At 40.0% G+C, this 16283-nt stretch overlaps 1 protein-coding gene and 1 non-coding gene across 2 annotated transcripts in view; both read right to left on the reverse strand.

Moving 5' to 3' along the window:
- The window catches only part of COBLL1 (cordon-bleu WH2 repeat protein like 1), a 165844-nt gene extending 163459 nt beyond the window's left edge, over positions 1–2385 (reverse strand). Inside the window, exons 1-2 of the mRNA XM_043487599.1 lie at positions 2245–2385; positions 1435–1549 (exon numbers count right to left, since the gene is read on the reverse strand). Coding sequence (XP_043343534.1) covers positions 1435–1549; positions 2245–2254 — 125 coding nt within the window. The 5' untranslated portion in view covers positions 2255–2385. The remainder of the gene's footprint in view (positions 1–1434; positions 1550–2244) is intronic.
- Positions 2386–9607: 7222 nt separating this feature from the next.
- On the reverse strand, positions 9608–9714 carry LOC122454052. The gene has a single exon (XR_006273273.1). It is a non-coding gene; the product is annotated as a U6 spliceosomal RNA (small nuclear RNA).
- Positions 9715–16283: the final 6569 nt, after the last annotated feature.

Genomic DNA, 16283 nt, shown 5'->3' on the forward strand with positions numbered 1-16283 from the left:
TACATTTCAGTATTCCTGAAGCTCCCTTTAGAGGTTCATGCTTTTATGGTTAATATCTTCCTGCCAATTTACTTCTTTCCCCATACATTATAAATATTATGAAATATATGAAAGAATATATATGATTATATCTAAGTAATGAAAAATCTGGGTAAAGAATAGGAACGGAAGTCCACAGAAATACAGCTATTTGCAGAGGGGAGAAGATAGCTAATTGGAAGAAAAAGAATTAATTCATACACTGTATGTTTCCTCTACGTAAGCATTATACTAAATATCTTTTATATTAGTCATGCTGCTTTGAGACTTTTCCATGTTTCCTCTAGACAACTGCCAATGTTCAAATGGTCTCTGATGAATAAACATGCTGTGACCTGCTTCTAAGGAAACGCGTGTCATGTTCCGGGGTAAAAAATGACTTTTCTACTCTCAAATCAAGACAACTGTGCAACTGTCATTCATTAGCTATAAAACAGACTTTTCCTTACCGAGTCTTTTCTGAATGTTCATAGTCTCTTGAGAGCACTGCCCTGCTCGGATTAACCATAGGGAAAGAAACTGAATTGGGGGAACAGTTGAAGGAAAATGTTACACTTTCCCAAAGGGATTTCCCGCTTCAGAAGTTCAACTAGCGCCCATGTAAAGCCTTCACTGTTTACCAAGACGAAGGTTATTTTCAGCTTCTCCCCACCTCTTGCAGAACTACCTGTTCTCATTACTGTTTACCCAAACGCTTAGCAAGGTGATTATTAGCATATCTGGCAGGAAGACGTGCTCCACTGAATATTAACTCACCATGTGACAGCCCCTTCCATTCCAATCTCTCCTAAACATGTGAGGGTACAAAGAAATGCACCGTGTTTGCGGTCTGACTCTGCGCTAGGCTTTGGCACTGGCAATTGGCCACAGGCACACACACCCCCAGTCAGAGGCGCGCACCCGGCCGGGTCCCGGAACTGTCATTGCGGGCTGACAGCTGGCACACCTTCCTGTCGCCCTCCACCCGCCCGCGGAAAGCCTCCTCCTTACAGTCACCTTGACACGGCTCACCTGCTGAGCCTCAGCCCTCGGCCAAGGAAACTTTTTTCCCTTTCTCAGCAGCTCACTTACAGGTACCGTCCGCCGGTCTCCCAGAGCCCCAACAAGGAGCCCTTTGTTACCATTTTTGCTCCCGGAGTCCTTACCCAATTCTTGGCATTCAGCTGCCCTTTAGCAACTCAGAGCAGCCCGGTAGGAAAGCAATCAAAACCCACCGAGCCCCCACCCCGGGGCGGCCTCCGAGGAGGCCGGGAGGAAGCAGCCCCGTCGGCCGCGTGTCCCGCGGCTGGTGAATTCGGCCGCCGACGGGGCGGCGAGCTGCCAGCCAGGTGACGGGTGAAGGCCCGGCAGCTCTCGCCCTCCCGGGTGAGGGGCGGCGCGGCGCTCGAAGCTTACCCTGCGGGTGCGGCCGGCGGGAGCGCCGCCGGAGCGTCCTGCACGCGCGGGGCTCGGCCGTCCATCGCCTTGCGGGGCGCTGCGCGGGCTCTGGCTCCGAGGCAGCGCGTCACTGCTGGAGTGGGAGAGGCCGGCGGGTCAGGGCGGGACGCTCGTTTACCCGAGGCCCGAGCGGGGCTGGCCGCACGTCAAGAGCCCGCCCGAGCCGCCCCCAGCCCGGGACCCGCCCGTCCGCCTCCAGGGTGCGCTTCCACCTGCGGGCCCCGCTCCCCGTCCGCGGGCAGCGCCGCCGCCGGGTCTAGCGGCCGCCCGGAGCGGCGGCGGCAGGAGGCGGCGCTGCAGCCCCCGCCCCGCGAGGTGACTGGGTAGCCATTTGGCGCCTCTCGGGGAGGGAGCGGAGCTGCCCAGGCTGGAAGGAGGAGGAGCGGGGCGAGGCGCACAGGCACAGCCGCCACGCCGGCAGCGCGATCCCGGGCTCCGCCGGCCGAGTTCGCACAAACAAAACGCCCTGGGAAAACTTTGCTCGAAGAAAAGTTGGGAGGGCGCCTTTGTTTTTTTCCCACCCAGGGTTCCTACTTTCTTTTCAAAAGGGGACAGTGGCTCCCTGTTCTCTCCCGCGGCTTCCTCTCCCACTCTTCCCTCCCCCGGCCGGCGCGCTCGCGTTCGGCTCCCAGCCGGGACTGGGAGGAAGGAGAGAGCGGCAAGCCTCTCCCAGGCTCTGCCCCGGGCGGGCCGGGCCAGACAGCGCCTCCTCTGCCCATGGGCGGGTGCCGGGCGCTCCGGATCCTCTCCCCGGGCCGGCTTACTCACCCTGCCCCATCTCCCTCCCTGGAGCCCGGGAGCTCGCCGCCGCCTCCGCCTGATGGCCGCCCAGAAGTGGCGATGGGGCTCGGCGGCATCAAAGCGAGACAAGCAGCGAGCCGGAGAGAGGAACCGGGCGGGGGTGGGAGAGTACTGAGTGGTAATTTCCTTCCCCCGGGGCTTCGGGGTCCAGCTGGGGAAGCCGAACCGAAAGGAGGCTCCCGCGCGGCGTGTTCTCACTCCCACCGCTAGGGCATCGCTTCGGGAAGCCCAGCCGGACAGGTGGGGAGGAAGGGAACGTACCCCCTTGCGGGGACCGGAGCCGAGGCCCTGGGGGCTGCGGAAGTACCGGGAGAAACCCGCAGGATGGGGCCTGCAGCTTGCCCTGCCTGCAGTCTGACCTCCGTCCGGGGTGCTTTCTTTTTTTTTCCCCCAACTTGACCTCTGAGGTTGCTATCCTGTTAAAAGCATACCTGTGACACTGTGATCTTTCTAATTGGTGGCGGGTTTAAGCTTGTCCTGTCTTCAGAGGCATTTTTTTCCTTCTTTTTATTTTTAAGCTTTTAACAACTGTGACATGAGGACCAGACAATATTATGTCTAATAACGATCTATAAAGTAAGAATCGAATGACAGGTTTTATTCACCTCTTGAAAGTTTTATGGGAAGAAAGGACTCCCATAGGCACAACCGTGTACTTGTGTATACGTTTTAGTTCCCACGTGCATGCTCTTTACGGGATTCTTTACACCTGACAAACAAGTATTTGCAAATCCTGTGTGCTATTATGCGTGCCTGCCAGGTTTTGTAAAGTGCAAGCCAATTCTGATGGGCCCGAAAGTTTGCATTCCGAAAAATAATGTGAATTAATTAAGAAAGTAACTTTACAGTTTAAAGTATTTCCATCAACTGTAGTAGAGAGGTTAGGTGAAAGAAGGTCGTAAATGAGGCCTGTACTGTGGCATCAGCATCATGTAGTACATCTGTGTTAGCCATTTCACCCTACTGATACAATAACATTTGGAAGGTGGTAAAAATTAGGTTGATACTTAGAACCATTGCTTGACTAAATGTTCTCTCAGTTATATACCATTGTAGCTGGAACTACAGTGATTGATACAAAGATTCCTGAAACTAAGTAACACGCTAAATCTAGTAGTATGCCTTTTGTCTCTACGGAGAGGCATTAATTTAATATTTATTCACTCCTGTGCATGATATATGCCTTTCAGTGTATCTCTGAATATAAAAAAGGGGAAAAAAGTAGCTTATGTGGATTACAATATCAGAACCATACCAGAAAAATTTGCTTTTCAATATTTTCTTGGATATTAATATTAATCAAATCACTCCATTTAAATCCATCTGAATTTTAGTCTTTAAATGACACAGGTTAAACAGTTTCATGAATCAGATAAGTAACTTTCAATCGCTAGATGAAGAATAAACTTTAGTTAATTTCAACCTTAATTTATGACATGCTAGCAAACTCCATTAGACTAATCTGAACCATAAAACGTTACCATAACATTTCATGACTGCTGAAGGCATTTTGAGTGCTTACCAATTTTCCCTGTCCTCTTTCTGGGTTTAGGTGTAGGGGAGGATTATATTCTCCACCCCACTGAAGTTAGGTATGGTGATGTAACTTTTAAGTAAATGTGAGCAGACATGTAATGTTTCATTTCCTGGTAGACTCATTGACAGGCCAGTGCTTGGTTCTCTAGGTTCCCTTCCCTTGCGGCTGCAATCACGGAAGGTTATAGTCAGGTGGAAGTGGCACAGGACCGAAAGACCCTGGGATGCCCTATTATTACCCTGAGCACAGCTGCCCTGGATACCCCAGGACCTACAACAGAATCTGCATAAAGCAAGAAACAAACTTGTTTTGGCTTAAGCTTCTAAAATATTGGAGTGATTTGTTGTCCAGCATGACTTAGTCTACCTTAGATATAGTTGACCACTTTCAGAATCCCTAATAGGCTAGACTTGGTGTTCTCATATGGTAGGCACTAAACTGTTCCCCCTGTAGTCTGTGGGTTACATAGTTCATTAGCAAAATAGTAAACAAAGTTGCTAAAAGTCTTTATATATAATAGTGGGAAATTATCCTACTCCCCTCATCCTTTCCTTTCATTGTGATGAACTACTGCAAAATTGTCCAGGTTTCCAAGATTCTGCTCAACTTCTATTTGGAAATCTCCTTTGACCTCCTGATCCAATCATGGTTAATGCATGTGCTTAGGTGTTATATCCTCTGGAAGACTTTCTGGACTACACATAAAGAACTGGCCCCTCCCTTTCTTAGCCCCCTTTAGATTCTAGGAGGTGGGGCCAGGCCCCATGACACTTTGTTTCAGTTATTCCTTTACACAAGAACACAATTGGAGTGTTTAGGGGGGCACTTCCTATTCTGTGTCCTGAAAGAATAGCCCAGAACATAGGAAGTTCTCTGCATATATTTGTGGAATGAATTAAGGAGTAAAGTGAAAGTGAAAGTCATTCAGTCATGTATGACTCTCTGCGACCCCATGGACTATACAGATAGCAAATCATTATTTTGTTACCTGATATATCTGCAGGTCTTGCACAAAAAAGATCTTTCAAGCAGCAGGATTGATGCTTTATATTGGGAAATAGTATATCAGTAAAGGTCACTGTGACAGTATGACTTATTCAAGTACAGTGCTATTACAAGCCGTCATTTTACACATTCCAGAATAAGTGGCAGGTATTTTTTATTTGTGTTTGTTTCTCAAAGAAACCTTATTTGAAATACTTCATTATTTACTATTGCTTTTTAGAAATGAAAGGAATGGAACTCTTTCCATGGAATTCCCCAGGCCAGAATACTGGAGTGCGTAGCCGTTCCCTTCACCAGGGGATCTTCCCAACCTTGGGATAGAACCCAGGTCTCCCGCATTGCCGGCAGATTCTTTACCAGCTGAGCCACAAGGGAAGCCCAAGAATACTGGAGTGGGTAGCCTATCCCTCTCCAGTGGATCTTCCCAACCCAGGAATCCAACCCGGGTCTCCTGCATTGCAGGCGGATTCTTTACCAGCTGCACTCCCAGGAAAGCCCTATTAAGGAGTAAGGGAATCCTTAAAAACTCCACTTCTAGGTTACTTGTAAGATGTGAGTGGGACCTCAGGTCAGGGAAGGTCTTTCCAATTCAAAGGGTCTAGTGGACTATTTAAAAAGGAACAGATAAAAGTTGAGTTTGTTCTATTAGAGATTTATTCTCTGCATGGAGTTAGTTTCAAAATCACTAGCTAGAGAGAAAGTCTATTTAGCTACATATCTCTCTGAATGATAATCTAGGCCTCAGATTTCTGCTGGAGAATATAAAAGGGAAAGAGGTTTACATACTAAGCTACTGGAAAAATCATAGCTTTGACTAGATAGACCTTTGTTGGCAAGGTAATGTCTCTTGCTTTTTAATATGCTGTCTAAGTTGGTCATAGCTTTCCTTCCAAGGAGCCAGAGTCTTTTAATTTCATGGCTGCAGTCACCATCTGCCATGATTTTGGAGCCCAAGAACACAAAGCCTGTCACTGTTTCCACTGTTTCCTCATCTATTTGCCACGAAGTGATGGAACTGGATGGCATGATCTTAGTTTTCTGAATATTGAGTTTTCAGCCAATATTTTTACTCTCCTCTTTCTCTTTCATCAAGAGGCTCCTTAGTTCTTCTTCACTTTCTGCCATAAGGGTGGTGTCATCTACTTAACTGAGGTTATTGGTATTTCTCCCAGTAATCTTTGATTCCAGCTTGTGCTCCATCCAGCCCAACATTTCTCATGATGTACTCTTACTTCAGACTTTATATTTCTAGAAGCTATTTAATCTCAAGCAAGCAAATGTTTTATTTAGATACTTATGTATGAGTTTATTGATGACATCAGGGAGTTAAAAATTGGGATTGCGGCTATCTTCTGAGATATATTTGTTGTTTAGTTGCTAAGTTGTGTCCAACTCTTTTGCGACCCCAGGGACGGTAGCCTGCCAGGCTGTTCTATCCATGGGATTCCCCAGACAAGAATACTGGAATGAGTTGCCATTTCGTTCTCTAGGCAATCTTCCCAAACCAGGGATCGAACCCAAGTCTCCTGCACTGGCAGGCGGATTCATTACCACTGAGCCACCATAGGAAGCCATAATAGTTTATTATTGTTTCGTCTTCATATAGTGTTTTATGTCTTTATAATTCACAGAGTTCTCCTAAATGAGTTAAAACACAGAAAGTATTGTTAGCATTCAGTGTTCCCTATATAAAGACTCCATAAGAGAGCTTTATCTCAAAGTACCAAAAATCTTTCTTTTTCTTTGCTGCCAGGTCTCCTGGGCCAGGTGTTTTCCTTTAGTCACTACTGCCTCTCTCTCTATCATTGGCATATCTGCTTTTCTGTCTCCTCTTATTCTTCAACAGTTGTTTCACAGGTGAAAAGAAATCAATTCACTAGATATATATTTGTTGAAATGTTAGTTTCTTTAATATAGAAATTGCTATTTTTTCTTTTCTTTTCTTTTTAGATTGCAGGATAATTGCTTTACAGTGTTGTGTTGGTTTCTACCATACAACTTTGCAAATCAGTCAAAACTATACATATACCCTCCCTCTTAAGCCTCTCTTCCACCCACCCCACCCCCATCCTGCCCCTCTAGATCATCACAGAGCACCAGTCCGGGCTCTCTGTATTACATAGCAGCTTCCACCAGCTTTCTATTTTACACATGGTAGTGTATATATGTCAGGGCTTACTTTCATACTTCATCCCCCACCTTCCCCACCATGTCCACAAGTCCGTTCTCTCTGTGTCTCCATTCCTTCCCTGAAAATAGGTTCATCACTACCATTTTTCTAGATTCCATATATATGCTTTAATAGCCCATATTTGTTTTTTTTCTTTCTGACTTACTTCAGTCCGTGTAACAAGCTCTGTGTTGTGTACTAAGTCACTTCAGTGGTGTCTGACTCTTTGCAACCCTACGGACTGTGTGTAGTCCATCAGACTCCTCTGTCCATGGGATTCTCCAGGCAAGAATACTGGAGTGGGTTGCCATGACCTTCTCCAGGGGATCTTCCCAAACCAGGGATCGAACCCACATCTTTTACATCTCCTGTATTGACAGGCGGGTTCTTTACCAGCGCTACCTGGGAAGCCCAAAACAGGCTTATTTTCATCCAATTCACTACAGCTGACTAAAATTCTTTCCTTTATATGGCTGAGTAATATTCCATTATATAAATGTATCACAAATTATTTATTCATTCATCTGTCAATGAACATCTAGGTTTCTTTTATGTCCTGGCTATTATAAATAGTGTTGCAATGGGACCATTAGGGTGCAAGTGTTTTTTTTGAATTGTGGTCTCCTCAGGGTATATGCCCAGTGGTGGGATTGCTGGGTCATATGGTAGTTTTATTCCTAGTTTTCTTGAGGAATCTCCATACTATTCTCTATAGAGGTTGCATCAATTTACATTCCCAGCAACAGTGCAAGAGGGTTCCCTTTTATCCACATCCTCTCAAACATTTTTTTTTGTAGATTTTTTGATGGTGGCCATTGACCACCCGACCTGCCTCCTGAGATCTGTATGCAGGTCAAGAAGCAACAGTTAGAACTGGACATGCAACATCAGACTGGTTCCAAATCTGGAAAGGAGTACGTCAAGGCTGTATGTGGTCACCCTGCTTATTTAACTTATATGCAGAGTACACCATGAGAAATGCTGGGCTGGATGAAGCACAAGCTGGAATCAAGATTGCCGGGAAAAATATCAATAACCTCAGATAGGCAGATGACACCACCCTTATGGCAGAAAGTGAAGAAGAACTAAAGAGCCTCTTGATGAAAGTGAAAGAGGAGAGTGAAAAAGTTGGCTTAGAGCTCAACATTCAGAAAACTAAGATCATGGCATCCAGTTCTATCACTTCATGGCAAATAGATGAGGAAACAGTGGAAACAGTGACAGGCTTTGTTTTCTTAGGCTGCAAAATCACTGCAGATGGTGATTGCAGCCATGAAATTAAATGACGCTTACTCCTTGGAAGAAAAGCTATGACCAACCTAGACAGCATAATAAAAAGCAGAGACATTACTTTGCTGACAAAGGTCCATTTTGTCAAGGCTATGGTTTTTCCAGTAGACATGTATGAATGTGAGAGTTGGACTATAAAGAAAGCTGAGCACTGAAGAATTGATACTTTTGAACAGTGATATTGTAGAAGACTCTTGAGAGTCCTTTGGACTGCAAAGAGATCAAACCAGTCAATCCTAAAGGAAATCAGTCCTGAATATTCATTGGAAGGACTGATGCTGAAGCTGAAACTCCAATACTTTGGCCACCCGATTCAAAGAACTGACTCATTTGAAAAGACCCAGATGCTGGGAAAGATTGAAAGTGGGATGAGAAGGGGATGACAGGGTATGAGATGGTTGGATGGCATCACTGATTCGATGGACATGAGTTTGAGCAAGCTCCGGAAGTTGGTGATGGACAGGCAAGCCTGGCATGCTGCAGTCTATGGGGTCTGAAAGAGTCAGACATGACTGAGCGACTGAACTAAACTGAATAATAAGTCATGTTGGGCATCTTTTCATGTGCTTATTGTCCATCCGTATGTCTTCTTTGGAGAAGGGTCTGTTTAGGTCTTCTGTTCACTTTTTGATTAGGTTGTTTGTTTTTCTGATACTGAACTGTTTATATATTTTGGAGATCAATCCTTTGTCAGTTGTTTTGTTTGCAATTAATTTCTCCTGAGATTTTTTTTTCCATCTTGTTTTTAGTTTCCTTTGCTGTGCAAAAACTTTTAAGTTTAGTTAGATCCTATTTGTTTATTTTTGTTTTTATTTTCATTACTCTGTGTTGGGTCAAAGAGGGTAATGCTGTGATTTATGTCAAAGAGTGTTCTGCCTATGTTTTCCCCTAAGCATTTTATAGTTTCTGGCCTTACATTTAAATTTTTAATCCATTTTGAGTTTATCTTTGTATATGGTGTTAAGAAGTGTTCTAATTTCATTCTTTTACACGTAGCTGTCCAGTTTTCCTAGCACCACTTATTAATGAGGCTGTCTTTTCTCCATTATATAGTCTTGCCTTCTTTGTCAAAGATAAGCTACCCACAGATGTGTGGGCTTGTGTCTGGGCTTTCTATCTTATTCCGTTGGTCTATATTTCTGCTTTTGTGCTGGTACCATACAGTCTTGATGACTGTAAATTTGTAGTATAACCTGAAATCAGGAAGGTTGATTCCTCCAGCTTCAATTTTCTTTCTTAAGATTGCTTTGGCTTTTGGTGATCTTTTGCGTTTCCATACAAATTGTAAAATTTTTTGTTCTTGTTCTGTGAAAAATACCATTGGTAATGAAAATATGGAATGCTTCACAAATTTGCATGCCATTCTTGTGCAGGGGCCATGCTAATCTTCTCTCTATCCTTCCAATTTTAGTAGAGGTGCTGCTGAAGCAAGCACTAGAAATCATTATTTTATGAAAAATTCTCAATTTTTTTTAATTGGAAAGCTTTTTTCTTTTTGAAGACAAAAGTATACATAGGAAAATATTTTAACAGTTTTTAAATGATTTCATTTTAGTACAATGTTTAATATATGTACTTATAAAACTTACAGGATTCAGTTTGTCCATTGAAATTGCTTCATGAGTGTTTGTCAGTTAAATTTAATTTAAAGCTTTACTATATAGTTTTTAATAACCATGGTAATCATAGCCATTTTTATATGTAAAGAATGCTCATGAAATTTATAATGTAAAATAAATGACATGCTCAAATGAAGTGGTAATATAACTATTCATGTTATCAAGTGTTACTGTAATATATGCCTCCTGTTTGTTGCATATCACATCTCTTATAAATGGCACTATATGTCTATATCATCATATACATTTCTAGGCATAGACTTTCTCATTAATATGCATACTTTCTAGTATAAAGATAAGGCCTGGAGAAACAAGCATAGGCATATGGGTGTATAAAATATTTAGTACAATGGACATGCAGGAGGGCCAACTTTTCGGGGCCAACTTTCCATCCAAATTCTAAGCTACAGATTTAGATAGCTCTGCACCAATTTGTCTAAAACCCACTTTCTCCTTCACTTTTTAAGGTGCCCTTTTGTCAAAGTGAATTTCTGTTCTTTATTATGTAATCTGTTACTGGTTGGCAGTAAATTTTCTTACTCATTGGAAGAGAATATTCCCTTTTAGGTCATTAAAGTATCAGTACTGTTAAAAAATACCCTTGTGATTTAAAATTTAAACGTCATTCAAATAATGGTTATTTCCTCTCTTTTAACAAAAGGCTAAGGATGAAAAATCCATTCAGATAGTATCTATTTGATATAATACAATTAAAATCTTGGTGTTTAGCATTTTAATATTGCCTATTAAGTTGCAACTATAACTGGGAACTATACATCTCCTTTTACAAATCTTAAAGAGCTTGGTAAACTCTTAACTGCTTGTCCGGTTTTCATGTATCAAAATGTACAGCTTTGAGCCAGGCAGCCACTGACTCTGGCTTTCCAGGCCTAAAAATCAAACAAGTCTCAGCACATTTCCTTCTGGCAGGGCTTGCCACCCCCTTCTCTGCCTTTTCTCTTGGGAGGCTGAGTGAGCATGTGTGATTAACTAACTACCACAGTGGCTGAGGCTCTGGAGCCAGGCACATCTGCGTTCACGTCCCTGGCCTGGCTATTTGTTATCAGGGTGATATTAGGAGAGTTACTGCTCCTGGTAGAGAAAAACCACCAGTGAAGATAAAATCAGTGTCCAGGGAAGGTAATGGAGATCTGTTTCTTAAATAATGTTACAAATGGGGGTCACCCGTGTCTTGGTTAAGGCTCCGTTTATGAAGCAAAATTCTTCCTGCTCCAAGCTGAGACTTCTGGCTTTTTGTGCTTTTAATGATCTTAATCAAGTGACTCAACTAGGGAATTTTCAATTTCCTTATCTCTATAATGAGTCTATAAATATTCCATGATCTCTAAGTTCTTTTTATCTCTGTCTGTGTTGAGCAATCAAGCTCACTGTCAAGAACTATTGAATTTTTATAGGTGGATGATTAATAAAAAGACTTTGCACTATAACACCATGCAAAATACTTTTGTTTACTGAGACTGGGTCAAGCTTTTCAAGAATTGGCAGAGACAGACACTGCTATCCCCACTTAACAGTTCTGGAAACTGCAGCAAGTAACTTGCCCGAAACTGCAGTACGAGTGAAATGGCACAACTAGGAACAAAAATTACTTCTTCTGGCTTATATTTTTTAATTTTTTATTGACACTGCAGCTACTTTGCTGCAAGGATAGCACTTTTAAAAAGCAAATTAATGTTATTAGGTAAATAGCGTGTTGAACATCTTTTCCCATCTCTGAACTCTAGGTCAGCATTGAAGGTATAGTATTATCAGACATCGCAAGACAAGTAGGTAGAAGATAAGACTACTTGAATAAAGTGGTTTCCTTATTTGGTATGTTTTTATATGATGACATAGTTACAGGAGCTATTATGTAGATTATATTTAAGATTTTGTGTTTAAATAAAGTGATGACTTTGCTCAGAAAGGAACAAATATTCTCCTACAGAGATCTGGGAATGTTTTAAATAAACACAGTTATTTTGGGGATAAAAACATAAAAATGGGATTAAGATGTTCTTTCTGAGGATGCTAATGAAGATTATTACAATCGTATCAATTTTAACCTCTTAATTCCCTGATACATAGGAACTATTTATGATAATCAGTGACCTTTTATTTGGAATATCACTAAAACCTAGTTTTACACCTGGCAAATGTAAAGCTACTTTTCTCTCTATATATTTTGATTTGGATTCAGTGCTACCTCATAGCTCCAGGCATGATTCTTATGCATGTTACAAATTTTGCAATCTGTTAATGCTATAGAACAGGCTGAGCTATTGCTATCATTACTATTTCAATACCCAAGAGCTTCCTTCCAATTCATTCTGAAATATCTCACCTTTTCTCTTTTCCCCAAATGTTAGAGAAGGTTGAGGAATTTAAGAGCAAGTTGGTGAAACACTGTAATGGTAGTTTTGGAATACAATCCTTCCATTCAGACTTTAAAGTCAAGTCAATTCAGTGAAGTTAGTAATTTTATAATTATCATAGATTTATTAGTGGGTGTTTGTAATCCCATATCTCAAGGAAAATTTAGAAAATAATTTTGTAAGTTTGTTCATCAATAAGATGGTGATAAATTAGTATGATACCCTATGTTGCAAGGTTTAGATTATGAATAAATATTTTTTAAAGTCTAACTGTAATAAACAGGGATCATACAATGTTAAATCTGAGGAAGTCTTTGGAGATTGTCTACTCAAACAATTCATTACATTTATTAGAAAACTGAGACATAGGGCAGTCAGATTTCGCCAGATGTCCAGTTGAATTTCAGATGAACAATAGGTAATTTTTGGTGTAAGTATGTCCAATGTAATATTTAATTATACTAAATAATCATTTGTTGTCCATTTAAATTTCCGATTTAACTGGGTGTCCTGTGTTTTATCCAGCAACCTTACCCACAAAGGTATCTTAATTTCTTTCTTTTCTTGTTTTTGGCCATGCCATGCATGCAGAATCTTAGACCCCTAACCAGGCATGGAGCGCTTGCCCCCTACAGTGGATTCCTAACCCCTGGACTGCCAGGGAATTCCATAATTCTTTTCAAAGGGTATACAGTTAACTATACACTGATTAAGGAGTAGAATCTGAACAATTAAAGGTTTACAGAAAACTCTTCCAAAGAATTAATTTCTATAGTAGAATGTTTTTGAAAAGCAAAGTACCAATATGTCATAAACATAATTTTATAAAAATTGAAAATAACCAAATCATTTAAAATGGAAACTTTCTAATCTCTTGACTCTAGTAACCAAATTCTGAATTACTTTATTCTCTTAGAATTTGAAAAGAGCTCACATTTAAAAATCAGAGTTTCTTTCTTTGTTTTTGTTTTTGTTTTTGCTAAAACGAATAGCTCAGTTGGTCCTCACTGTTAACCAGAACTGAATAGCAGCTATTCCTCTAAGCATGTTTCTGAATATGTCTAGTCAATGATTAAAGTAATTTTTAGGTATAGTGAAACCTTAACTATGAAAAACTAAGAATAATTTAGTATCATATAGCTCTAGTCTGATCTAAACTTGATGTTTTAGATGATTGCTTATTTTATCATATATTTTTATTACCATAATCTACCTTTATTCATTTTTGTGGCTAACATATGACAAACCCAACACTTAAATAGCATGATGTACTGGTATACTAAGCAACCTCAATTATAGAGAGACAAACAGGAGTTTTGCATGGGGGTGGGGGGAGGTGGGGGAGCTGTTCCTGGAAACTAAGGCAAGGCTCTTCAGTTACCTTATTGTGCCCTGCAGTTCTTACTTAGGTTTTTCCATTTCTCCTTGAGCAAATGTATCCTTTCGTATAAATCTCCAATTTAATCATCTCACAAGTTTTCAAAATTATCGACATGAAGTTGATAATATTCTACTTGGTTAGCCTTGAAAAAAACTGTAATTAAATTGCATGTTTTCATTTCAAATATGTTTGTTCATGTCTTTTTCATTCTTGTTAATTTTGCTAGAGGTGTGTCATGCTATAAGACAATGATGAACTTTAGCTTTATTGATTTCCACTACATATTTATTTCAAAACTTTTTCTCTAAAATTTTTAAATGCTATTCATTGCTCAGTGAGGTGGTCCCTGGGAAAAGGTAAAACTGGGGTTAGAAGTCAATTTACCAGGCAGGTTATAAAGATGACACCTGCCCTGAATGGGGAGTTGGACCAAAGATTTAGATACCCTCCAAATCTAAAACTCTTTGTTTTTGAGAAGTGAATTATTTAGAAATAGTAGTAATTGTAGCTACTCCAAATTATAATTCTCTTTTTTGCAGGGCCAGGAATAGAGACATAGAGAATGAACATATGAACACAGTGGGGGAAGGGTAGGGTGAGATGAATTGGGAGGTTAGGATTGACAAATATACACTACTCTATGTAAAATAAATAGCTAGTGGGAACCTGTTGTATAGCAAAAGGACCTCAGCTAGGTGCTTTGTGATGACCAAGATAGGTGGGGGTAGTGGGTGGGTGGGTGAGTGGGAAGTCTGAGAGGGAGGGGATGTGTGTATACATATAGCTGATCCACTTCATTGTACAGCAGAAATTAACACAACATTGTAAAGAAATTATATTCTAAAAAAAGTGTTCCTTAGAAATATGAAATAATATAAATGGTTAAAAAAAAAAAGAAAACAGATATTCTGGAGAACAAACTAATGGTTATCACTGGGGAGAGGAAAGGGGACAGGGGCAATATAGGGGTAGAGGAGTAAGAGGTACATTATGAGGTATGAAATAAGCTACAAAAAAATAAAAAAAAATAAGCCAAAAGGATATATCATACAATAGCAGGGAAGCCCATTATGTGATACAGGGAATATATATTAATAGAAAACAGCCAATATTTTATACTAACTATAAATACAGTACAATCTTTAAATATTGTGAATTACTATATTGTATACCCGTAACATAACATTGTATAGCACTATACTTCAATAAAAAAACAAAGATCTTAAAATTTTATAAAACAGATTTTATTAAGAATCTAAACTACAACACATGGTACCTTTTGGCAAACTACAACACATGGTACCTTTTGGCAAGTCACAAAGAAAGAAAATATTGTACTAATATAATAATACATTTGATATTTGTTATATCACTTGTGTTATATCCCCACTTACAAGGTGGTAAAGAGCTCTATATATTTTAAAGATGTAATTAATTCTTGCAACATGCTTATGAGGCAAAGAGAAGGCATAATTATTATTATTTTAAAGATGAATAAAATGCACCTCAATTTTATTGTAGGATTACCCCAAGGACACACAAATTAGTGGAGGAGTAGTAACTGAGTCTCCACATTTCAGTAAACACAGTACATCAGCTACCTTAATACAAGGAGCTACTTAAATTACTTAAGGTATATAACATTATTTACAGTTATTTTAACATTATTTTAAGATTATTCTAACTAATAATAATATTAAAATCACTGTAAAAATGATAAAATGAAGTAAAAATGGGTTGGAAGAGCCTTAAAATTTCTCTTTTAAAAATAATTAGTCATGGCAGGATGGCATTAGCCAAAAGTACTATTTTATAAGAAAAGTGCAATGTACAAATAAAATGATTTAAACATTAAAATCTATCTCAAAATCAGCTGGATATTTTGAAATCCCTTAAGAAAGGGTTCCTCTTTTTAGAAAAATTCATCAAAATGCTGTTCACTTTTGTCATATAAATAGAGAGCACATAGATAGATGAACAATATTTCCCTATAATGATCTTAACTCAAATCTACTAAAGCTCCTAAATAAGAAATGATAAGTATCTAGTACATTCAGGGGATTTTGGTTACTAAATGTGGATAGACTGAGAAGTTGTTAAAACAACAGCTGGATGGTGAGAGTCTGATAACTATTTTAATGTAAATTATTATTTAGCATTATATATTTTGTTTAATTTGTACATTTCATGTTATTTATACATTTAAGAGTTATATATTTACTATTTAGCATTACATACTTAGTATTTACTTATATTTATTTACATTTGCTATTGAGATATTTAATAAAACTATATTAACAAAAATATCCAGACCTAAACAAATTATACAAGCAATATTTGATAAATGCCTACAATAATGATTTTGTTGTTGTTTAGTCACTAAGTCATGTCCAACTCTTTTGCTGCCCATGGACAGCATGGACATGCCCATGGACATGCCCATCAGGCTCCTCTGTCCTTGAAATTTCCCAGGCAAGAATACTGGAGTGGGTTGAGGGTTGCCATTTCCTTCTCCAGAGGGTCTTCCAAACCCAAGAATTGAACCTGTGTCTGCTACATTGGCAGGTGGATTCTTTACCACTGAACCACTAGGGAAGCCCACAATAATAATTTACACCAATAAATAATA

Source organism: Cervus canadensis, chromosome 15, assembly GCF_019320065.1.
Source record: "Cervus canadensis isolate Bull #8, Minnesota chromosome 15, ASM1932006v1, whole genome shotgun sequence".
Lineage (NCBI taxonomy): Eukaryota > Metazoa > Chordata > Mammalia > Artiodactyla > Cervidae > Cervus > Cervus canadensis.